The 26793-nt window shown below is 40.9% G+C and overlaps 1 protein-coding gene across 1 annotated transcript in view; it reads right to left on the bottom strand.

Moving 5' to 3' along the window:
• Window positions 1-26566, bottom strand: part of LOC127629717 (P2Y purinoceptor 14-like) — a 33145-nt gene extending 6579 nt beyond the window's left edge. Inside the window, exons 1-3 of the mRNA XM_052106935.1 lie at window positions 25947-26566; window positions 25612-25725; window positions 25081-25169 (exon numbers count right to left, since the gene is read on the bottom strand). Of these exons, the coding sequence (XP_051962895.1) occupies window positions 25081-25169; window positions 25612-25725; window positions 25947-26049 (306 nt within the window). The 5' untranslated portion in view covers window positions 26050-26566. The remainder of the gene's footprint in view (window positions 1-25080; window positions 25170-25611; window positions 25726-25946) is intronic.
• Between the last annotated feature and the right edge of the window lie 227 nt (window positions 26567-26793).

Genomic DNA, 26793 nt, shown 5'->3' with positions numbered 1-26793 from the left:
TAATGTATTTATGCGTTCATTTATTTTTATATTTATTTATTCCCACATGTACATATTTCCATATTTAAATATTCCCATATTTATTTTTTATTTTTTTATTCTTACATTTCTGTCTCTTGTATGATAATTATGTGGGCTGGTCCTGCTTACCATTGGTTAATCATAGATTGAAGCATGTGCTCAATTACTCTTGACTTGTTTTGATGTGATGTCAGGTCATCGCCATATCTCGTGTAAACTATGGCTGACGCTTCACATATAGCTAGACAGTTGCGCAACTTAGTAAATGAAGTTGATAACCACGCATCAAGTGACTGTATTTTATTTAGAGTAGAGGTGCTAAATTGATACTTTAAGAGAGCTGTATGCCGGTATGAATGTCGAAATCAGGATTGTTAGACTCTCTGCAAAATGTTTACCTGCATATTCAAAATATGTGCAAGTCAGAGGGTGCTAAGGTGGGACGTCCATCTTCGTTGCTTCCGATATGTACTATTGAAACATATCTCTCAATGGGTCAAACTGCTGGAAACATTGCAAAGTTGTTTGGTGTATGTGAAAGAATTATTCGTAACAGAATGACGCAGCATGGTTTAAGGCAGGGGTGCCCACACTTTTTTGCGTGATGATCTACTTTTAAATGACCAACTCAATAAGATCTACCAACTAAAAAAAACAGTTTCATTTAAAAAAAGAAAATGCTTGTTGGGACTACTGCATGTATCCCTACATGGAATTCATCTTCTATTTAATAAAAAAAATATAAGAATGTTCAATGTTGATATCATTCAGTTTAAAACTAAACCCAAAACACCTACAGCACAATAGATTACAATAGCCAGGGCATTTACCTTATTCTGATGATTTGCACTGAATGGAATCAGACAGTTTAGCATAATCTGATCAGTAGCTGCTGGTAGCAGGTCTCAAACACTGCTAGCATCGCAATTTCGCGCTCTGTTCTCAGAAGCCCTTGGAAGGCGCGTATGCGCAAACCTAGTTTTCATTTATTTATTTAAGTAGGGACCATGCACAATTTTTAACATAAAATGTCCATTTCATGTATTGTACCGGATTTAGCCAGAGGCTATTTTTCATCCGTAGTCCCCCAAACGAGACAAAGCTAACAAAACATTACACAAACAATACCTATATTCACATACAATACATACATACACACATACTGTCAAGGCCATAGAAAAACATTAATAAATCAAACAATTTAACTACAACAATCTCAATGGTTACATAATTGGTTCCGTATTAAAAGGATTTTAACTTCAATTTAAAAAATCATGAGCTTTACACCCTTTTATGTCCTCTGGTAGGGCATTCCATTGATTAGTGGCTTTCACTGCGAAAGATGATAGTCCAAATGCGGAACGACGAAAGGGAACCAGACAATTGCTCATAAGTGATAGTCTGGTAGATCTCACAGAGGTTTCACAGCGAAGATTAATAAAGTCACATAATACAGAAGGAGCCAGACCATTAAGGATTTTATGAACCATACACAAACTTGAATAAAGTCTAAAGTTGTCAAAGGTTAGAAAATTATGTTTCTCTATGATCCTACAAAAATGAAAATGGTTAGGTTTTTTATCTAAAATTTTTAATGTCTGTTTATATAGAGATTTTAAGGGTTTAATAACAGTTTCACCCGCTTGACCCCAACATGTCAAACAGTAAGACATGTGAGAAAAGATTGTAGCATGCATAAAAGCCTTAGCTACATCAAAAAAAGACACTGTCTAATTTGTCTAAAATTTGCCATATTATATTTAATATTCCTCACCATTTTCTTTACATGTTTTTTAAAACTGAGATTTGAGTCCAATATTATACCAAGGTAATTGAGCTCATTTACTATTTCTAACTTTTCACCGTTAATAAAAATATCAACATCAGGAGATTTAACATTTGTTTTAGAGAAAAAATTCCCTTTGTTTTACTGATGTTTAAGCTAAGACATGACTGTTCCAGCCACTGTGTGATCCTTTCTGTAGCAGCTTTTAACTTCTCAGCCGCTAATTCTGCTGTTTTCGCATGTGTAAAAATAACAGTATCATCAGCATACATTTGTACTTGTATCCCTTCACACTGTTGCGGAAGATCATTAATATACAAACTAAATAGTAAAGGACCTAGTACTGATCCTTGGGGTACACCCATTGTACAATGCAGATCACAGGACTTGACCCCTTTAATTTTTACACATTGTTCTCTGTTAAATAAGTATGAGGATACCCATGCCAAAGATTCAGGTGAAAAGTGGAAAGTAGACAATTTAGAAAGGAGAACTGTATGATTAACAGTATCAAAGGCCTTACGTAGATCTAAAAATATAGCCCCAACAAATCCTCCTTTGTCAACTTTAGATTTTATTTGCTCTATTAAATGTAAAGTAGCTGTTTCGGTTGAATGATTTATTCTGAAACCAAACTGCATACAATGTAGGCCAACCTCAATGGTGTTAAGATGGGATGTCAGCTGTTCAAAAACAATCTTCTCTGCAATCTTAGAGAGTACTGGCAGTATGCTTATGGGTCTGTAGTTACTAACTTTATAATGGTCTCCAGATTTAAAAATAGGAGTAACAATAGCTTTTTTCCACGCAGTGGGAAAAACACTACTTTCAAATGACAGATTAATTAAATGAGTAACGACCGGGGTTAAACTATCTTTGTGAGTTTTAACAAACACAGTATCCAAATAATGAGCATCTTTACATTTTGAATTTTTCAATGAGCTAATAACTTTATTAACTTGCGTTTCATTTACCTTGATTAGATTAAAACTTTTACATACATCCTCAACTGGACTGATATTTATTTCCTTTTTGAAAATGTATCCCCTAATTCTTTAACGGAGTCAATAAAATAATTATTAAAAATAGTAGCAATGGCAGAATCATCTTCAATTAACTTTCCCTCAACTTTAAGATTGATATCTCCTATAAAATTTGGTTCCTTTCAGTAAAAGAGTATTTATGTTTTTCCAAATTAGCTTACTATTCCCTTTAGCCTCACTCATTTGATGAAGATAATAATTAGATTTGGCTACTCTCAGCTCTCGAATAACTTTGTTACGCAGACCCTTGTAACAAAGCCTATCAATATCTCTTCCAGTCCTAATAGCTTTCTTCAATGCTGAATCCCTACTCTTCATTAGCGTCCATAAATTCTCATTGAACCACGGTAAAACATTCTTATGCTTGAATTTCTTCTGAACACCAACAGTAAATTTCTCTCTTACAGAATTAATTCTATTATAAAATGTATTACAACCGTAATCTATATCCTTGGAGGATAGAATATCATTCCACTCTAGCTCTGCTATTTCTTCATCAAATGCTGCTAATTTTCCTTTAGGTATACAATGAAAAACATTAGTAGGAGTTACTATATTATTTTTAAATCTGTTTTTCGTTAGTTTCCGTGCAACTAAAGTTAAATTGTGATCAGATAACCCAGTGATCAAATTATAACTCTTGATTATCCTTTCAGGTTTATTAGCAAATATTAAGTCTAACTGTGTCTTTGAAGATTTAGCAATTCTAGTTGGCCCTTTAATTAACTGATTTAGATTAAATTTATCTGCGACAATTTTGAATTTTTTCCTCTTTAATTTATCTTCCCAATTCAAATTAAAATCACCCATAAGAATTATTTCTTTGTTAAGATTACATTCTTTTAAAATTCCTGTAAGTTGATCATAGAATGTATTGTTAGCAGAAGGGGCCTATATACACATAAAACAATAAATGACATTTGAGGAGATAGAATCATTTTCAACCCCACAAATTCTAAATCATTAGCGGAGTTAAACATGAGACGTTCACACTTAATGCTATCTTTAACATAAATTAACACTCCCCTCCTTCCAGAAGATCTATCCCGTCTAAAACATTGATATCCAGGCATAGTAAAAACACTAGAAGATGATGATTGCTGCAACCACGTTTCAGAGATACAAAGGAAGTCCAAGTTTGAATTGGATATTAAATGAGACAACTGTTCACTCTTTGCAACAATGCTTCTTATATTCAAGTGACCGCCAAAGAGTCCTCTCGGTTTCACTTTCGGATCCCATAGGACCTTCGCATGATTAGCAGTCTGAAATATCTTACATGATGTCTGCCTTTTTACTGCAGGATTTCGGCACAGGTAAGCGTTTCCATGGTACATTGGTGTTTCTTTTACTCTTGTAGAATGACTAGGAAGTAGTGTAGAGGTGTCATACCTTGGAGCATTGAGTGCGTTGTTGATTAAACTCACTTCATTGTTCGGGAGGCCGGGTAGATCTACAGGAAATCCCCAGGCACACCTTTCATTGTGAGACGCCACCATGGTTGTTGCCACGCGAGGCTCAACTCCAGAGTTCAGTTGTATTCCTGAGTAAACTGGTCCCGGATTTAGTTGAACATCCCCGCAAAGCAGCAGTAAGATAAGCAAGAAACCATGAGTCTTTCGAGTAGACGCACCGGATCTCAGTTGTCATGGCAACTGAATAAACAAAATTCTCGCCTGGTCAATATTTACTCGTCAAGTGCAAGTCAGACGAAGGAAAGACATTATATTTATTTTTATTAAAATTGAACGAAAAGTACATTTAAATTTTGTGCTGTGGCCAGGCTATAAATGGATACGTCACCAGGTGTCGTCAGAAACTCTTTTTTCAGAGCGATTCTGTTTCTGTGTGTTTCACAAACCCTGTCAAAACTTTATTTTCTCTGTTAGAAGTTAGAATCAGTTAGGCAGTGTGCAGTGAACGTTGTTCTCTTTTCTCTTCTGTTTAGAAAATATTATATATATAAATATTTCTAAAAAAGAAAGAAAAAAAAAGAGAATAACTGAAAGCCGCAAAAGGTGCGTGTTCCCCTCTTCTCGCTCTATAGCTGAAGACGACACACATCAGTTTTTGCTGTTTGTTTGGGGGTGCGAGCACGCTGCTCTTGCGTTGCAGCAGGGCGGGTGCGAGCACTGCGATTTGCTTTAACAGGCAGAGTGCGTCGTGCTCGCCTCGCTTGCTTCCGGGAGTCAGCACTCACGAAAAAAAAAATAAAAAAAGATGGTTCGTGGGGCTCTTGCATGGATTTGGCTGAGGAGCAAGAGACGGGTTGTTCCCTTTCTCTCACTTTCTCCCCAAACCCAGCTGGTCCTTCACATGATCTCGAAGCGTGTTCCGACGCTTCTTCGGATCATGAGGTGGATCGTGATTCTCTTCCCGCCTCCGAGCTTTCCGTCCGCGATAGAAAATCTACGGAGGAATTGCTCGATGTTGTTACTCGTGCGGTTGCCAGATTGGACTGGCCACGTGAAAAAGAGACCCCCAAATGCTCCAAATTAGGGGATAGATTTTATCTTCCAGTCGAAGAAAGGGAACGCCTCATGGGTCGCTTCCCTTCTTTGATAACCTCCATGAAGAGCTTTTTCGCTCATGGAGAACCCCTAAAAAAATAAAATAAATAAAAATAAAAAATATATATATATTTTCTTCCCGTGTTCACATACCCCCGACGTCATTATATTCGACTATCGTGTGTGCTGAGGCACGGGGTATTCAGTGATGCCACCGGTCGAAGAGATGCTTACGGGCTATCTCTCGCCGGGCTCGGCATCGTCACTTAAGAAGACCTCTCTCCCCTCAAAGCCTTGTAGGACAACCTCCACTTTAGTGGGAAGGGCTTATCAAGCAGCAGGTCAGGCTGGTGCTGCTCTGCACACTATGCTGTTTTACAGGCGTACCAGGCTGACCTCCTGGACGACCTGAGTGTGGGTTCTGCGCTTGACGAGCAAGCCTCAGACCCGCCCCGGTCCAGACTGAAGGGAGGCTCAAAAGCAAAGCGTGGCGAGTCTTGCTCCTCCTCCCAGGGATTGGGGACAGTCTCGCTGCCCTCGCCAGCCCTCGAAGCAAGACCCAAGAGAAAACCCTGACGGTCTTGCGCCTAGATTAGGGGGTAGCTCCCCTCGGGACGGGGCGCGTGCTTCACTTCACCCCTCCCGGTACCCCCTCGAAGCCCCTCCATTCCCGCCACCTCTTGGTGTTTCGGGTTGCAGAGGCTTCCATCAAAATTGGGTGTTTTCGCTGTTCCTGCATTTTATTCAGGACGCGAAACACCCGTCAACCCCTCAACAGGAAGTGTTAAAATATAATACCCATCTCAGAGATCCTGGCAGCATGGAAACTTCTGCCGGATATATTCTTTTCTGTGGGTCTTATAAGGGCGTCAGGATTTAATTCACTCGCCACTTTTCCGTGTTCTCACTACCGTAAACCGGATTTCTTTTTTTGTAAAAACAAAAAACTCAATCTCCTGGTTAAAGGGGCCATGGTATGTGTTCCCCTTCCAGAGAGAGAGTTAGGTTATTACACTAAATACTTCCTTTTTCCCATGGAGGGTGAGGGGTGGCGTCTGGCTTAGATCTTAAAGCTTGAACTACCCGTGGGTGTTCAAGTCCAAGATGATGCCTGTCAAGACGGTCGTGTCTCAAGCCCTACAACTCGTTTGGCTGGTCACCATCGATCTTATGAAGCACTTCTATACTTCATTTAGAAGTTCTGCCACAACATGGAAAGTTCCTGAGGTTCACTTCCGGGGGCGAAGTCTTCCAGGGTCAGGTTCTTTCACTCAGCCTAGCCCTTTTTACCCGCACATTCACAATGCATGATGTAGCGCTGGCTCCTTGCGACTCGGGGCATCTGCATTCTGAATTATGTAGACGACTGGCTGATCCTAGCGCAGTTCCAGGAACTGGCAGTTCAGCACAGGGACATCGTCTTAGCTCATCTGTTTCTCTGGGGTTGAGGCTCAACGCCAAGAAAAGCGTCCTCTCTCCCACTCAGAACACTGTCTATCAGGGCATCGTTTGGAGTTCAATCACAATGCGGGCACAACTGTCTCCCGCTAGGATTGAGTCCATTCAGATCACCCTGAGCAAAGTCAGGCTAGGTCAAGGTTGCACTGTTATCAGTATCAACGATTTCCAGGTCTCAGGGCGACCGCGTCCACGGTGATCCCTCTGGACCTTCTGCTCATGAGACTGTTTTTGTTGTGGCCAAAAGCCAGGGGATTTCTTCCAAGGGCCAAAACCCCTAGGCTAAATAGGGTTACGCACTCAGGCTTCGTTCCCTTTCTATGTGGTTCAGACCCCGGTTTTCTGCCTTGGGTCCCACTCTAGGTGCGTCTTGTTGTCGCAGGCTGCTAATGACAGACGCCTCCCTGATGGGCAGGGTAGCGGCCTTAAGTGGTCGTCCAGCTTAAGGGGATAGGAGGGTCGTCAGCTCGGTTGTCACAGTCACTGTCTCGGGTTGATGGCTGTATTTCTGGCCCTGAAATACCTCCTCCTGAGGCTGCCATGTCTTGGTGCGGGTGGACAATACAGCGGTAGCCTCTTACATAAATCATCAAGGAGACCCACGTTCTTGTCAGCTGTATTTCTGACACGTTGGGTTCTCCTTAGGGCCCAGGGCAAGCTCCTGTCAGTTATATCCCTGGATGCCCGTATATGGGAGCAGATTTACGGTCCAGACAGAAAATACCAACGGGGGAGTTAAGAACTCCACCCTAAGGTAGTAGTTGCCCAGAGTTCGCCAGCAAGGGTTTTTGCCTCTTACTGATAGCACCACGCTGGCCGAACAGGGCTTGGTTCTCGGAGCTAATCTCTTCCCTCGACGGCTCGCCTTGGGCGATTCCGAACAGGAAGGATCTTCTATCTCAGGCACAGGGCAATATTTCATTCCTGCCCCAAATTGTGGAATCTTTCATGTTTGGCCCCTAAGGGTACCAACTGAGGAACACAGGGCTCTCTCCTGAGGTTATCGAGACCTTTTAAATGCTGGGCTTTTTCCACTTGGAACAAGTTTGGGTTAGATCTTAGGGCAGAAGAGGACTTCTTCGCCTCTATGAATAGCGCAATGTCTCCTCTACTTCTCCCTGAAATCACCCAGCCCCCTTGGGTCTGGACGTTAAGACACATACATGACCCAGAATGCGTCTGTATGCATTTCTTTCCTCGGTTTCTCTGCTTCTGGGAGTCTTGGCAATGTTCACCAGCAAGGGTCTTGCCTCCTATTAATGGCGCTGCGCTGGCCGAACAGGATATGTTTCTCAGAGTTAATTCCTCTCCTCGACGGCTCGCCTTTGGCGATTCCGAACAGGGAGGACCTTCTCATCCTTGGCCCGAATTGTGAAACCTTTCATGTCTGGCCCCTAAGGGTACCGAATGAGGTTCACAGGGTTTTCTCTTGAGGTTATCGAGACCATTTCAAGTGCTAGGGCTCCCTCCACTTGGAACTGATCTGGGTAGATTTTACAGGGCAGAAGAGGATCTCTTCGCCTCTGTTGATAGCGCAATGTCTCCTCTACGTCTCCCCGAGTCCCCAGCAACCCCATGGAGGGGCTGATCGTAGTAACGCATTCATAGCACAAATGCATCTGCATGCATTTCCATCTATTAAAGTTCTTATTACAGAACCAGCTAACTGCCAGTTTGCTTCAGTTCTGGATTTTCTGTAGAAAGAACTGTCAGCGGGCACTTGCCTCGCCACTGCCAGGTTCTATGTGGCCACTGCGGTTTGCCACGGCTTGGTGGGCGGGGTGCCCTCAAAGAGGCATCCTCATTATTGCCCGGGCCTACGAGGCGCGTGGTCACGCTTCGCCAGTAGGTTTTAGGGCACACTCTACCAGAGGGCTCTCCTCATCTAAAACATTGGCTAGAGGTCTCCCTCTGCAGCAAGTTTGTGATGCGGCAGGTTGTCCTCTCCGCACACATTCATTAGATTTTTATAGTTTGGATGTTCTGCACTCCGGGCTCTTATGCCCTTGAGTCGACATCTCAAACTTATGTCTGGACAAGTTTGTGATGCGGCAGGCTGGTCCTCTCCGCTCACATTCATCAGTTTTTATGACTAGTTTGTGTTGCGATAGGGTTCTCTTCGCACACATTCATCGAACTTTATGGGCTAGATGCTTTGCTACTCCGGACTCTTATGTTCTTGAGTCGACATCTCAACCCATGCCTAAACAAGTTTGTGATGCGGCAGGTTGTCCTCTCCGCACACATTCATTGGATTTTTCTAGTTTGGATGTTCTGCACTCCGGGCTCTTATGCCCTTGAGTCGACATCTCAGCTCATGCTTGAACAAGTTTGTGATGCGGCAGGCTGGTCCTCTCTGCTCACATTCATCAGTTATTATGACAAGTTTGTGTTGCGATAGGGTTCTCTTCACACATTCATCAAACTTTATGGGTTAGATGCTTTGCTACTCCGGGCTCTTATGCCCTTGAGTCGACATCTCAGCCCATGCCTTAACAAGTTTGTGATGCGGCAGGCTGGTCCTCTCCGCACACATTCATCAAAATTGAATGGTTTAGATGTTTATGCTACTCCGGGCTCTTATGCCCTTGAGTCGACATCTCAAGCTCATGTCTGAGACCTCTCGCGTTTTTGTGAGTACACTGCACAACCGTAGGGGTCCAGACAGCCCCAAGTGCGGCGGCGTGGGTATTGCGTTCCCCGTAGCGCTTAGCAGCGCAGCATCAAAGTGAAGCTTTTTGTAAAGGGAACGTCTCGGGTTACATGTGTAACCCTTGTTCCTTGAAAAAAGCGGAAAAATAAGTATCTGACGACACCTGGTGAGGTATCCATTTATAGCCTGGCCACAGGTGCATCTAATGATTACATCAGCCGAGGCTATAAATTCCAGTCAATGTTCATTGACGTGTTACACACACAATTTCAGCTCGGTTCACAGCTAGAGTTGTTCCCCGTAGCGCATAGCAGCGCAGCATCTCGTTCCGCTTTTTTCAGGGAACAAGGGTTACACATGTAACCCGAGACGTTTTCCTATGTCAGACTGAAGAGGAAAGATCTGTACAGTTGACCAAAAGAATCTGAAACCATAAAGATGTGTAATTGGTGGGTGTAATTGCAGCTCAATGTGTTTTGTCACTCTGACTTCCTCAGTTGATGGTGGAGCTTCCTCAGCATTAAATTTCATCACACACATGTAGACTACAAGTGTGAATTTGTTGGGGTTAGGTTGAAAGGACTGTGTTATAAGAAGCTGACAATCACACCTATCCTCTCTGGGCAAAATCCTCACTTCACTGTCTTAGAATGTGTGAAGTTTAATGTTGTCTTTCAAGCATCTTCCTTGGGAACCTATATCTGCAATGACTCCTACCAATATGAGTTGTTATTTGACTATTACTGGATGATTATTACGTCATTGTGTAATGTCTTGTGATGTCATTGTGTGTGTTAACATGTAATGCTGGGGAAGCTCCACCATCAGTTCATCCATTTTACTAGAACGTCTTTGTAGATTTATTCTACCATGACCTGGATAACTGAGAATTTTCACAAAAATAATAGGTGTTAAATGAGCAGATTTTCCTAACTTTGTTGTTGTTCAATGCATCAAGAATTATTACATATTATGGTAAGTATGTGATATACTTTTAGGGCTGTTTTAGTTTACTTAAGAAAGTAGGATGTGTTTTTATCTCTTAACTTAAAAGGCTAGTTGTTAATATTGTTGCTGGTTTTAGTCTGAAATTCATTTTCCTATATCTGTTCCAGGTGGCGTATTGTGGTTCACAATGGCATTGATGGCTTTAGCCGTCTAATCGTCTACTTAAAAGCTGCCACCAATAATAAAGATGCTACAGTCCTGACAATTTTTTAGAATGTGTCAGCCTGTTTGATGTGCCATCACATGTAAGGTTAGATAAAGGTGGGGAGAATATAGACGTTGCTCACTTCATGGTGTCCACCAGAGGAGAGAACAAAAACTCACATTACAGGGAGGAGTGTCCATAATCAAAGGTATACAGTGCCTTGCATAGTGTTGAGACACTTTGAAAAAAAAAAATCAGGATTTTTATTGCAAACTCATCTGTTCTACGAGTATTTTTTTTAAACCAAAATTAAAAGGGGCCTGGGTAGCTCAGCCTGCAAAGACGGTTGGCTACCATCGAATCCTGATGTAATGAGTGACTCCAGTCAGGCTTCCTAATCAACCAAATTGGCTCAGATGCTAGGGAGGGAATAGTAACAGGGGTTACCATCTTCGTGGTTGCGATGACGGTTCTCGTCCACAGCAGGGTGCGTGGTGAGCCATATGCAGAATCATGGGGAATGGCATGAGCCTCCACACGTGCCATGTCTCCAAGGTGATGCACCCAGTGAAATACATGAAAATATGCACGGAGTGACAGAAAACGGAGGAAACCGGAGGCTGTCCCCCGCCACCTGGACTGGGGGTAGAGCAACCATGCCACCACGAGGACATGGTGAGCATTGGGAATTGGGCATTCCAAATTGGATGAAAAAAGGAAAAAGCAATATAAATAGCCAAAATTAAAGATATCTGAGTAGTCATTTAAAATAAAATAAAAAACTGATGTGACTTTTGCATAAATATTCATACCCCTCATATGGATATTTAGTCAGGCCACCTTTTGCTGTAATAACAGCTTTAAATGTTTTGTGGCAAGTATCCACCAGCTTTGCACACAGGCTGGGAGCTTCTTGGTAGAGTGGTACAGGTTGGCTTGATGATGCTTGTGGACTGCAATTTTCAAATAGTGCCACGGATTCTCAATATAATTCAAGTGTTGCTTTTGCCTTGTGCTTGGGTCTTTGATGGAGCAAAATACAGGGCAATACAGAAATTTCAGCTAAAAAGCTGAAACTTGGGAGAAATTTCACCTTTTAGCAGGACACTGATCCCAAGCACAAAGCAAAAGCAACATAGGAATTACTTGAGAACAAAAAGGTGAATACCCTACAGTGGCCCAAAGTCCTAATCTGAATCATTTTGAGAATTTATTAGAAAATTTCACTCCACCCAACCAGCCTAAATCACCTGGAGCAAATATGCCAAGGAATGGACAAAACTTACTCTCAAAACTGTTTATAAAATATTTAAAACTGTTATTACAGCAAAAGGTGGCCTGAATAAACATTATATAAGGGTATGAATATTCACTTGGAACACAATAAAGACAGACATTGTTTTAAAACACTGAATGCATGGACAATTTTTGCACACATTAATATGTGCTCACTCCTGTTACCAAGCCAGCTCTGACTTTTTTGGAAAGATGTTACAAATATCTACTCCGATATCTTTAATTTTGGCTTAAAAAAATTTACTCATAGGACTGAGTTTACAATCAAAATTATAAATAGTTTTGCAAGGCACTATGTATGTGTGTGTATACATACAGTACTGTGGAAAAAGTATTTGCCCCTTCCTGATGTCTTCTATTTATCTGTACTGTAGATCTCTCACAAAATTTTCAGATCTTCAAATGTGTGAAAAGTATTTGTCCCCTTAGTTACTAAATCCCCAAATGTCTGTAATATAGATTATTTTTGTATTTACATTTAAGGTTATGGCAGCCAATTTCAGGCACAACATTCCAAATTAAGTCAAGGTCCTTGTTTCCAGGTTAAACATTTTCACTTTATAAACACAATATAAACACATTTACTGTGTTAGGATCGAAAGGTTGTGAAGAGATGTTTATGCTGGAGTGCTTGATCTCTTCTATACCACCAACCACCAACCTTGAGAATGAAGGGCTTCTGAATCCAGATGATGAAATGCATCTTTATGCACTCCACCGGTGGTTCATGCCACATGTACAGAAATACCTTCAGTTCTTTCAGGATGTCTGGAACCACCACAAGTTGCGGACTGAAGGAAATCGGTCACCAATACAGCTCTGGGAAAGTCATCAACGTGAGGCATTGCAAGACCCTAACCAGGTATTTATATCAGAGCTGATTAGGAAATATACTGACATATGAATTAACATGTAGTAATTACCAATGTATATGCATTGTTATTGTAATTTAGTCATCTTTAAGTACTTTATGGCTTGCTTTAAATATTTTTTGCCTAAAGATTTATGAATAAAGAGCTCTGGTAGTAGGACAGACATATTTGTTTGGATAATTTGTTAAATTAAAACTTTTAATTATCAGTTCAGTTGTCTATTACAGGTATCTACCATGCAATATGGCATTGACTGGACAGGACCATGTGGTCATCACTAACCCGGTGTAGTGATCCCTAAAGTACAAATGCCACATCAACTTACACAGCAGGATACTGAGAGGTTCCCAAACCCAGATGTCCCTCTGACTGATGTGCTACAGAGAGACTGTAGCTTTATTATCAGAAATGATAGAGGAGCACAAATATACATCATCTACAAGAGATGATCAGAAAAGTTTGTTTTAAGTTTAGAGGTTGTGTTTTGCTCATGTTATATTAAATTATTTCGATGTGCCTGTCTGTATTTTATCAAATTTGTTTAAACACTGGCATAATTGATGTACTAGTACTTACAAATTCAGTCATGCTAATGCTATAAAACAACCCAAAACCTATAATCAGTAAACAGCCGTACACTTTCAGCTTAAAACGTTTGTTCAACTTGTTAATTTTTATAATGCTGGCTTTGAACAGCCACACAATCTTTGTAGTGCACTGAGGTCAGTAAATGTTTATTATAACTTTTTAACCAGAGGTTAGTTTGGTATAACTTTGACAACAACAAGGTTGTGTTCTGAATAATACAATACAAATATTGCTTACGAGATTTGTGGACTGGACGTCTGTGCTTATTCACAAAAACAAAACTTGGAACATTTTAACATTAACTACAGTTAATATGGATTAACTCCAGTGAATATTCTTAGTAACTCAAGAACTTATTCCAAACATATGGCTCACATCATGATGCAGTGGAAGGTAAGTATTTAGGGAATCACGATTTGGTCATCAGGTTCCCTCAAACCCCCCCGGGCCGTGCCTCGTTCCCTCGTGGCACCTCTCCGTGGTCCTTCGGGGAGCTCCCTTCGAGCCCCTTGAGTCAGCAGAGCTAAAGGCGCTCTCTCTGAAGACCGCCCTCCTAACGGCGGTCACCTCCATCAAGAGGGTAGGGGACCTGCAGGCGTTCTTTGTTAGCGAACTGTGCCTAGAGATCGGTCCGGCTTACTCTCACGTCATCCTGAGTCCCCGACCAGGCTACGTGCCCAAGGTTACCAAGACCCCTTTTAGGGATCAAGTGGTGAACCTGCAAGTGCTGCCCCAGGAGGAGGCAGACCCAGCCTTGGCGTTGCTGTGTCCGGTGCATGCTCTTCGCATCTACTTGGACCGTACGCAGAGCTTTAGAAGCACCAAGCAGCTCTTTGTTTGCTTCGGCAGACACCGGAAGGGAAGTGCTACCTCCAAAAAGAGGATCGCAAACTGGGTCGTCGATGCCATCACAATGGCATACCACGCCCAGCACGTGCCGCCCCCTGCTGGCCTACAAGCCCATTCTACCAGGGGTGTTGCGGCTTCTTGGGCGTTGTCCCATGGCGCCTCTCTAGCAGACATATGTAGAGCCGCGGGTTGGGCAACACCTAACACCTTTGCGAGGTTCTATAACCTCAGGGTTGAGCCAGTTTCGTCCCATGTGTTATCAGGTGACACAAACAGGTAAGTTCAGGTCAGCTGGCCGGGTGTATCGCTTGTGCATAACGCCTTTTCCCTCCCTTGAGGCGAAGACGTGCGCTCTTTCCCCAGTTGCGTTCGCAGGAAGTGTTAACCCTGGACGTTCTTCCTCCCCAGCCTAGTGGCCGTCGAGTCTTCGGAGAGGCTCGCTGCCGCCCCGGTACGGGCGTCAAAAGGCCCCTGTACTGAGGTAGTGCTCCACATGTGCTGGTTGTCCCCTTCGGCAACCCTGTGTGATGTATATCCCGCAAAATGGTTTCCCTACCGGTAAACCGTGTCTTCCTTGGACAGAGGGCCCTCTGCCCTGGGTCGCCATGTTTGTAGTGACTCCTCCCCCCATGGGTAGGATCTACCATGACGCCGCTCCACATGATGTGCTTCCACTCCTAACCGGTAAGACCGTGTGTGTATTCCACCTAAAATCCCCCCCCCTTCTCGGGGCCGGGTGTGGTCTCTGTGGTGTCCTCCTCTTTGGAGGGACACCCCCCAGCTTGGACCATATATTTGGCCCCCAGCCGAACGATTTTGTCCCTTTTACAGGGGAGAATAATAGAGAGAAGGCCCCGGCTTGGCCAGCCAGTCCTTATACTTCTGAGCAGTTAGCCGTTCCCCTAGGTGCAGGGGACCGCTTCATGCCTGCCAGTGTGTTGGGTGTAGTTATGCGACGGCTTGCTGCGCTGGCTACGAGGCACACAGAGGTCTGCCCGTCTTGCACCGCCAGTCTGCGTAACTCTGTTCAGCTCTTGTGCCGTTTTCCATTGGGACCCCTAGTGTCAACTCATCGACACAACGTCGAGTGAGTGACAGACGGGGAATGTCTCGGTTACTGACGTAACCTCCGTTCCCTGATGGAGGGAACGAGACGTTGTGTCCCTCCGGCCACAACACTGAACCAACCGCTGAAAGTGCCGGGTCTTTGGCTCGGCTCCTCAGTGCGATACCTGATGTGTATTTGCAGCGTCACTCCTTTTATACCCGTATGTCCGGGGAAGTGGCATGCAAATTCCACACGGAAATTCTCATTGGCCTTTTCTCAAAATCAGAGATGTCTGGCTCCGCATGAACGACCCCTAGTGTCAACTCATCGACACAACGTCTCGTTCCCTCCATCAGGGAACGGAGGTTACGTCAGTAACTGAGATGTTCAAAACCATGCTGAAGTTTTGATATGATTGTTGTGAAAACATGACGAGTCACTCCATCTCCAATTGCGGGATCACCTTAAAGGCAAAAAAATAATGCACATTAATCCAAACACAAATCTAAAACTGTATCACATTATTTTGGGATTTACTTTGGTATTATACCTACCATATAGTGTACATTTTAAAGGACAAGCCCATTCTACATTTGCTGTCTTATAAATAGTCAGGATTGCCCTCTCCCTATCTTCAGGAGTCTCTCTCATGTCCATCTGCAAACTGAGCTCCTTTCCCATTTCATGCTTCTTAAAGATGATTTCTCTGTACTTTTTTAAGGCCTCTGCTGGATCTGGCTCAAATTTACAATCTAAACAAAGTAAAAAACATTCAGTTTGCAGAACTCCTACCTAAAGATAAATGTCAATGTTAACTATACAAACCATCAAGTTCAGTGCCCTCTTCACAATCTATTGTGATGACCTGTGAAACTGTCATGTTTCCTTGAACCTGCCGTGCTCTGTCTCTGGCACTTGAAACATTCCTCTCCTGCCTCAAAATTCTACTTTCAGTGTTGCTTGAAGTGGCACTTTGTGTAGCTCTCTCACTCACTACCTCACCACTGACCTGCGCTGACCTTAGAAAGAAAAAAAAATACAATAAATAATTATAATTTATACACACATACTGTACATATACATGCATACATACACATACACTATATACTTTGTATGTGCACACAGACAAATGTGTGATTCATTGGCTCACACTACAAACATATAAACTCCTTACAAGATTATTTTAATGACTTAATGAGATTAAGTTTTAACCTGATTATTCCAAACCAAGAATAAACATTTCCATAAGAGACTCCACATTATACAAATAAAATACCTCATGCACTCATCACTAGGACACTAATTCATCTCCACACATTTCTGAGGTGGTCAAATCAACTCGTCTCTGTTAGGATGGCTTGTCTGCAAGTAAATATCATTAAATAAAAGTATGTCATACATGTTTTATATTAAAGTTAAAACATTCCTTGTTTGAAAGTATGGAACTTGCTGATTCGACTTCTAAGTTTCGTTGAAGTGGACGAATGAAAATGGTTGCATGACCAATTTGATTTTGAGGATCTTTCAAAAACTTTACATGGTATCCCTCATTTGGGTAGGGTATCAAGCTGAGATGGTGGCTTCTTGTGTTCCCAGATATTTTTAGTAACCCAAACCCACCACCTTGTCTGAGTTTTGGAAAAGCTTCCATGATGACATCTTTAAATTTTTGGGGATCTGTATGACATCCTTTAAGAATAATAAAAAAAAGATAACATGTAATGATAATTATGACATTTATCACTTACATATCTGTAACTTTTCAGTACTGGCAGTGTTCAGTCAGACAGTGTATGTTTTGAAAACTACACCTGCGTTTATTAATGAGTTATTTGTATTTCATTGTTACGAATCTGACACGATACTAGAATGATTTGTTCTTTGTAGTAACCATCGGTTGGGAAACGCAGCACAGATCATTTCAGTTATTGCAGTCAAGATTTTCACCTTGATAACAACATAAACAGGTATTAGACTAGAAACCTACCATCCACAGTGTGTCTGGGTGTCATCAATCTTGAATCTGACGACTTTGATGGTTCCGGACTTGATGATGATGATGCTGTAAGGAAGCACAACATACTACTGTTTCATCTGGAAAATCATGGTCGCTACAAAATAATTCGACATAATGTGAAACTGTGAAAATAACTTACAGCTCTCCAGTTGAACTGCCACATCCTGTAGCAATTTGGACAGCGTATTGCTACCTGCCGCGATTCTATTGCTTAGTTAGATCTGATGCTTCTATACATAAGCTCTCAACCAATGATGCACTGGAGCTATGCAAGGACTGCCTCCCTCATTTCCATTTTGCAGACAGAAAAGTAAAAAGTAAAATTAATACATGTATAAATAAATGAATATATATGGGAATATATAAATATGGAAAAAATATATGTGGGAATAAATAAATATTAAAATAAATGAATAAATATATAAAAGTTAAAAATAATAAAAATAAAGTTAATATAGAAAATAATAAAGGACAAAAGTCATAAAATAATTTATTCAGGGATGAATTTCATTAAAACTATTTATATTTGTTTTATCAAGACATTTATTCATTTATTTATTTTCTTATTATTACATTAATTTATGTATTTATTTATTATTTTTGCAGGTTTGGTTCTCCATAGGAGAATCAAATTATTTGTCATTGTGACAGGGCGGAGGGCAGGGCCGGGTGGTGATTCTGCACACTCGGTCCCTTATCAGGCTAATTAAGCCTCCGAGAGGGATAAAGGCCGACTGCAGATGGTGATGTGACAGAGGGAGATCGTTTATGGGCAGCTGACCGTCATGTGTGTGTTGATGTTTGTGTCTTTTGTTTAAGTTTTTCATTAAAATGCTATTTATATTGTCATGCCGGTTCTCGCCTCCTCCTTTCCATTGAACCCCTTTACACTGGGGCCGGAACCCAGGACGGAGGAGGGATACGAACAGAGAGAGAGATTGTTTATGGGCAGCTGACCATCGTGTGTTGTTGTTTGTGTCTTTTGTTTAAGTTTTTCATTAAACTATTATTTATATTGTCAAGCCGGTTCTCGCCTCCTCCTTTCCATTGAACCCCTTAACATTAATTTATCTAAATTATAACGGTTGTCAAACGCGACTGATTCCATTATACATTTCCTTAGATAGTAATGTAGAAATAAGACTGTTTAATTTAATTCCTAGCTCACACATACTGTTTCCTTTACAAATAATGGTAATTATTATTTAACCCACTTTTACACTTTTTAGTGTAAATTTATCGTACTAAATTTGCAACATATATTAGTGTGAGAATCTGGACACTTGTGGATAACTGATTACTGTTTATTTGTGCATTGTGGAGCACGCTGACGTTCATATGCATCGATGAAACTGTATTCATTGCCAACACAGTACAGCTAAGCTAATAGCATAACACAGCACCACTAAAATAACCAGTTAGCGAACATTCATTGAAACCCCTAAATACGCTTCAACAATGTGATATGATTTATTAATAAATAAAGTAAATAATTTAGTTTTATCTATTGACTATTGCCATTTATGTGTGTGTGGGGGTATGTTAACATTTGTTCAACAGAATATCGAGAATGTAAGCATGTTTTTTGCCTCTATATGAGTTAATAAAATGTACTGGTTATCATATTTGGTTATGATTACATTGTGTTAGATTCAGATAATGGCACAGAATTTATGGCAAAAGAGTTTCAGTCACTACTAAGCAAGAATTGTATTAGACATGAGACCTTGGCACCATATTCACCCCATCAAAATGGGACTGTTGGGAAAAATTGGAGAACCATTGAAATGGCAAGATGTATGCTTTTAGAGAACAATCTACCTAAGATGATGTGGATCTATGCTGTAATGACTGCTGCAGTAATTCACAAAATGTGCTACAATAGTAGAATACGGCAAACACCATACTACGCACTGACAGGGAGAAAACCTGATCTTTCTAAAATGAGGGTATTTGGTTCAGTATGTTATGCATACAAACATAAAGAAATTGGATGCACAATGTGAAAAAGGAACCTCTGTAGGTTATGACAAAAACAGCCCTGCATACCTGCTCTATTATCCAGACACAGGGAAAGTTCTCAAGCACAGGCTTGTGAGATTTGTCACAAAGTGTGTTACTGAACACCAGACACAGACTGACATTACAATGCCAGATGATGCTTTTCATGGGGAAAGATATGTGTCCTCCCAGTCAAAAGAGAATGTGACTGATCGGACACAAGAAAAGGCTCATAAACCTAAAATTTTTATGACTAGGAATCAGGGTAGTGCCCAGACAGGGGGAGGTGATCATAGTACACGTTACCCTAACAGAAATAGGGGAGGTCCCCAGTATTGTTGAATGTGATGACCAGATCCTAACCAATGTTGACTACTGTTAAAAAGTGTGTGACGTACCACAAACTCATAGTTTCCTTGAATGTTTAAGTGAGTCACAGATGTGGGCTAAGGCCATGAAAGAGGAAATGGACTCCCTTAAGGAAAATTACATATTTACCCTAACTATGCTACCAGAGGGTAAACATGCAGTGTGTTGTAGATGGTTCTATGCTGTCAAAAATCATGCAGATGAGACTGAGACATACAAGGCCAGGTATGTAGCAAAAGGCTATAGCCAAGTGATGGTGAAGATTACAAAGAGAGTTTCTCCCCAACATTAGATATAACTTCAGTACGAGCCTTGATGCAAATGGCAGCACAATAGGATATTGATCTCCACCAGATCCAAATTGACTGCCAGAACAGCCAGAAGGATTTGAAGTTAAGTCTGACATAGTCACTGTATTGTTTAAAACAGTCAGGTAGAAACTGGAACAAGATGTTACATAACTAAAAGGTACAATTGATCATGAACTCTGTTACATGAAAAGTTATGAAAAACTTAAACTTGTAGCATGTAGTGATGCTGATTGTGCGACAGATCTAAATGACAGGCGGAGTACGACAGGATACTGTTTTAGTCTTACTCAAAATGGTGTAATATTTCCTGGAAGTCAATAAAACAGTCCACAGTTGCTTTGTCTACATGTGAAGCAGAGTAAATGGCACTGGCTGCAACCACACAGGAAAGCATGTATCTTGAACAGTTGTTGAACGTCATGGAAAATGACTGTCTATATGTGCCAGTACATATCTTTTGAGGATAACCAAGGTGCGATTTCTCTATCAAAGATCCCTGCAGTGTCATCAAAGATGTTAACATGTTGATATAAGATATAATTGAATTCCATTCGATCAGCACTTAATGATGGCAAAGCACTTAATGATGTCCCACTGAAGAAATGGTGGCTGATGTCATGACTAAACCAGTGACAAAGTTTAAATTAAATTTAATGTTTGGTACGTAAATCCAACACAGGAGAAATGCTAAACTGCATCCGTGTTATGTTGTTATAATGGTATAAACTGTTGTACAGTATGAGAGCAAGTGGGGGCGTTAACATGTGTAATAAGTGTGCCCTCATGTGAGTGTGACCTGTCTTCCATAAATGGAAATACAAATAAATAGGTTCTGGTTGAATATCCTTCTTTTTAATGAATATTGATGAAGCAACATTATTTGTGTGAAAATAAATAATAACGGGGATAAAAGGCTCTCAGGGGGGTTAAAATGATATAATGTTAATATAGGCACAATAGCTATAGGGCACAGTTTGTCAACTTTCTGCTTTTTTTAAAAAAAAAATGAAGATTACACTTATTCAAAAACAAAATTCAGAAAGGGGATAACCATTTTCTGTTCATTTTAATCACATTTGGCATTTCATAATATCTCAGATGTTCTATAAACCAATTCATATCTATTGTAATTGAATCAGTCAATGTGAGCCCACTTGGAACCTATTTCATAACATATCTGTTGGCCCCACTTAACACTTTTAAAATGAAAAAACATTTTAAATGGGCATTTAGCCCCTGCAACAGAGGGGCTTTTTACCTGAGAAACTATCCTTTCACTTAAATTATTTTTTTTTTTAATAAATACATTTGATTTAATCACTTTGAACAAAATTGAAAATGATAAATAAATTTGTCTAAAAATAAATGTGATAATTTCTGGGATTCTCATTAGCTACATAAACTTTCAACATTTAACAAATTATTAAATATTTGACCAAAATACCTCAAAATCAAACTTTTTACTTTGCACCAAATTATATAATGGATCAGGAATATTATACATGTATAGTAACAAACAGTAGTTAAGGAAAGTACTGGGGTAGTTTTTGTTGCTGTTTAGTGATTTGGAAGAAAATAATTCAAATGTGCCTTTTACCCCGGGGGGGGGGGGGTCCTTTAGCCCCGTTGTACCCCACTACTGAAATTCTATAATTTGTAAGTGCCTGAGAAAATGCATATGTGTTATGAGTCTTAAGTTTAGCTCAATATGTGTTTGACAGCCAGTTGCATCTCCAAAAATGTCAGTGTGGAAGTAATGAATCCTGTTCTATCATTGCATCATCTCTTTGATATATGAAATATTAATACCAAGAATGTTTTATTCTATTATTTTCTTAATTGTCTTGAAAATGCTTTGACATTTTTACATTATCCGGGCATTTTGTAGAAACATTTGTGATATATATACATATAGATAAGTATACTAAAGACCTGAGTATAATAATGTTTGATGAAACACCTGTGTATTTAAGGTCTACTCAAGCTCTGGGGAATCTGCCAGAAGTCACCAGGCTGCTAAAATTAGTTCTTCCGATGAAGAAATATTTCTTAATATATATACACTTAACAAAGTGTATATGGTATCAACTTTTCAAGAAAGAGGGAAGACTTTCATTTGAGGCAGTTTGCAAGTAAACAAGATATGATTGAGCACAATATATAGCATAAATATATAATATTTAACTATAATCCATAACAAAGTCACACATGGATCAGTGTTGGTGAATTGTCATCTGGTAATTACAATAAATTTCTACATGACTTGAATGAAGGATTTGACATTTTTTACACATATTTACATTGTTATCCATATCTTCCATCTACTTAATCCTCTTTTTAAATTTTTAGCCATTTTACAATCACATGACCAACTGAATACTACTCACTTATTGATTAAAGTAATCATGACTGACTGTGACTACATTTTTACAATGCCATCTGAAACTGAAAACTATTGAATTTAAATTATGCAGCATCCAAGCCTCTAGTTATCATTGTAAGTCCAAGATGACACTGGTTTCAGTGAGCACTTATGTTTATTTTAAGGGCGCACCTCCGTGGCATCATGGCAACTGTGGTGCTTACAGAGTAGTAAATAATCCAAAAATATGTTGACTTAAAAACAACTGCCAAACAACAAATAATAGTTATAGATACATTAAATATGCATGCAACTGTTTTATTTTAAGTATTAGAAGCAATGTAAATAAACAAACTACTGTGTAATTAAGGGAAATGAGGAGGCGAGAACCGGCTTGACAATACAAATAATATTTTAATGAAAAACTTAAACTACAAAAATGGCAATGAGTCGCGTGAAGGGGAGAGATTGAAACTGCACCCGACTGAGGCACCCTCTGGTGCGGGACACCCATCCCTCGTGCACATTTGCTGTAGATGGATTAATAACGTGATGGATTGCGATGTATTGAGTCATAATATACTGTAGCCTATGTGTCACATGTGTATCTTATTGTGAAGTAAATTGGCCATACGCTGCCCTATTAAGAATATTGAGTTTGTTTTTGTGAGTTGAAGATGGATCAAAGAGAAAATAAAGGTGAGAGAGTGTAGTCTTATGGCGCTTTTCCATTACCAGTACCAGCTCGCCTCGGCTTGCCTCGCCTCGGCTTGCCTCAACTCGGCTCGCTTTTCGCTCTGTTTTCCATTGCAGACAGTACCGCCACAAATAGTACCCGGTCGTCATAGCGACGCCGCAGGAAACTGCCGTGACGTAATCTTATGCGCGACACACATATCCGCTACCCACACACACAGGACAATGGAGGAAATCGAGTGTATGCTGTTTTTGATCCTCGGGATGTGGCTGTTTCTCACAGCAAGAAGACAAACGTTGTTTCATGAGAGGCTGAGGGCAGCAAAACGAAACACTGCTGAAAAAAACAGGAGAGTTTGGGAATTACTACAGAGTTCAGACTACTGAGACGAATCCGGTTGTTCAAAGCCGACGCAAGAGGGTAAGTTATGCTAACATAGCTAACGTTTGCATATGTGTAAATACTATACTATATGCAAAGTATTTAATCAACTTTATAGCTACCAGTATTACGTACTAAAATGTGCATGGTTTATGTGTTTCAGATCCGTTTAGCTTTGCAAAGTCGCCGCGGCAGACCGTCTGTTTGGGCTTTCAACCGAGCTACCGAGTGGTGGGATGTTATTGTTCCTGGTTTCACAAACGCGCAGTGGGTTCAGAACTTCAGAATGTCGGAAGAAACATTCATATATTTGTACAACAAACTGCGTCCAGTGATGGAGAGACAAGACACAAGCTTCCGCAAGTGTGTTCCTCTAAAGAAGAGAGTGGCCATCGCACTATGGAAGCTTGCAACCTGTTCAGAGTACAGAACTATCGGCCATCTTTTCGGAGTAAGCATAACAACTGTTTGCCGGTGTGTTCAAGAGTTCACTGCTGCTGCAGAAACGTTGTTGGTTCCCGAACAAATCCGTTACCCAGACCAGGAGAAGTTTGAAGAAATGGCTGCCTACATTGAGAACAGATGGGGGCTCCCGCAGTGTGTTGGTGCTATTGATTGATCACACATACCCATTTTGGCACCACAGGAGTACCACTGTGACTATTTCAACCGTAAAGGCTGGCACTCCATCGTCCTTCAAGGTGTTGTAGATGGAAAAGGACTGTTCTGGAACGTGTTTGCAGGACTGCCTGGCAGCTTGCATAATGCTCGTGTTTTAAGACTGTCCACATTGTGGGAGTTGGCCAGCCGTGGCAACCACTTTCCAACTTAGACCAGGAATATTGGTGGGGTGAATGTTGGCTGCTACATCCTGGGAGATTCTGCCTATCCCCTGCAGAACTGGCTCCTAAAGCCATTCACTGACACTGGACGGCTGACAGTAGAACAGCAGATCTACAACAAGAAAATATGTCGAGCACGGGTAGTGGTTGAAAACGCTTTTGGTAGACTGAGGGGAAGGTGGCGTTGCCTCATGAAAAGAAATGACTGTGATGTTACAATTGTGAAATCTATGATTCTTACTTGCTGTGCTTTGCATAACCTTTGTGAGAGTCACGGAGAGGACTATGACAATGACTGGGATGCACCTGCAGCAGCAGAGCCTGTGGTGCCAGTGGCACAGGGTGTTGAGGAGGAGGGCAGAGATGTACGAGAGGGTCTGATGCGTTATTTTAATTGCTAAATAAATACATTATCATTAAATATGTTGTCTCTGCTGTTTTTCATTAAAGGTTATCACAGTATACAATCTGAAAATACTTGTTCAAACCCTTGTAAAAAAGCAAACCATCCAAAAAAACACTGTTTGTAATAAGTTTCAAAAAGGTTTTATTTAAACACGCATACAAATAGAAAAAAATATAATATTAATATAAATTCACACATCCAACTATATACATATGTTACATGTAGTGCAAACATTAAATTAAAATAAACAAAGGGGTTTCAGTCCAGGGGCGGTGGAACAGCATCCCGCCAGTTCAGTGCCTGGACAAGCTGGCTCAGGGTTCCCAGAAAGGCCTGGTTGAAGGACGACATCGCAGCAATCTCCTCTCTCCTTAAAGCCGCTTCGAGTTCTCGGGCATGTGCTGCATCATCGAGTGCCCGGTTCAACTCCAGCTGCTCGACATCCGATGTCTGCATCTCCCTCAGGACAGTCAGATGCTCCTGTTCCCTCTTTCGTTTCCTCCGTCCTGGCCAAAAAATAATTACAATAAATGAGTTATAAAGAAAAACGGACCAGTCACGTTTCATTCAAAGGTTGTGTGTGTTTTAAATTGTTCACATGTATTATCATTACAGCTGCTACACAAAAAAAGACAAGCCCACAACTTACTATTACTTATATAGTATATGTAACGACTTAACATCTGAGCCCAACTATTTTAGTAAATGTCAACATTAAAATACTATGTGTACAGTATAGGTGTACACTGTGTACGTCTGGAAAGTTATAAAAATACTGAACAGGTATATTAATGAATCCTGTATTCCCATAACTGGGAATGCTTCCTGTTGTTATGCAAGTAAGTTTACGTTATTGAGTTATTGATACGATTAATGATATATTAATAAGTGTGTATGGATTCACAGACAACAGGCTAGAAGGGTTTACTTTTTCTCAATTATACTAACCGGTTGCCGGTGTCGACGCTACTGATCTTGTTGGTGTCGATGGTGCCGCTGGTTCTGGTGCCAACGTGGCATCAGTGGGTGTCACTGAACCATTCTCCCTCGTCGAAAATGAATCTTAGATAGAAAGATCATACAAAAGTCAACACAATACGAAAATAGCAATGGCAGAGTTAGCAGCTAGCTAGAGGTAGCAGCAATTGTTATCTGCGACACAAGTTTACAGTCTTCGTTGTTATAAGTGAGCTTCAGCTTTTCAAAAGCCAGCCTACAGAAAACATAACTCTCGAGCTGAGTGCGCCTACAGAATTAATGTAATGTAAACTTAAAACACTTACCATCCTCCATCAGCGACTCCAACAAACTGGTGGCCGAGTCAAGTCCACCCTCCCCCCCCGTTGCTCGCCGGTCTATGGCCGTAGATACCGTCCATCTGTTCATACCACTTCCAGCTGGTTTGAACCACTGCGGCCGTTGTGGTCCTTTACAGCTCTGTAGTCACTTTTCAGTTTTTTTAACTTTTCCCTACATTGCTGGAAAGTCCTGTTGTAGCCATGTGTGGACAGCAGTTCGGAGATTTCTCGATAAACTTTTTCGTTCCTCGTTGCCCCATCAAGCTCTCGCTGGATCCTTTCTTCGGCAACCAAACAAAGAAAAGTCTGCACCTCCTCGTTTGACCACGGCGTATTCTTCCGAGTTGCCATAATAATAGTTTTGTAGGCTATATCTGTGTTTACTTTTTAAACTATTTAAAAATGGCGGGGTTATTCTGGCTACTCCGTCTGGCGCGCGCAATGATGACGCAGTGAATAGTGACGATTCTCTCTGACCAATCAGCAGTCGGCATTGTTTTTACGTCACATTTTAGTATCGCCTCAGCCCGCTCAGAACCTCGCCGGAGGTGGTACGAAAAAAAGTACCCGAAAGCAGGTACAGGTACAACTTTTACACAGTGGAAAACCAAACAAAGTCGAGTTGAGTTGAGCCGAGGCGAACTGGTACTGTGTAGTGGAAAAGCGCCATTAGCCTATTATACACTGCAACAAAGTTTTTGATCAGTCTTTTTTGGCTTGTTTTCCAAACATAATATCTAAAACTTTAAAACAACGTACATTTACATTAGTAGCTATACTGCAGAAGAAAACATTGTTATTGGATAATGTTGAATACAATATTTAATATTTT

This window comes from Xyrauchen texanus, chromosome 36 (assembly GCF_025860055.1).
Source record: "Xyrauchen texanus isolate HMW12.3.18 chromosome 36, RBS_HiC_50CHRs, whole genome shotgun sequence".
Classification (NCBI taxonomy): domain Eukaryota; kingdom Metazoa; phylum Chordata; class Actinopteri; order Cypriniformes; family Catostomidae; genus Xyrauchen; species Xyrauchen texanus.
The sequence above is the reverse complement of the archived record's forward strand: the minus strand, read 5'-3'. Positions and strand labels throughout refer to the sequence as shown.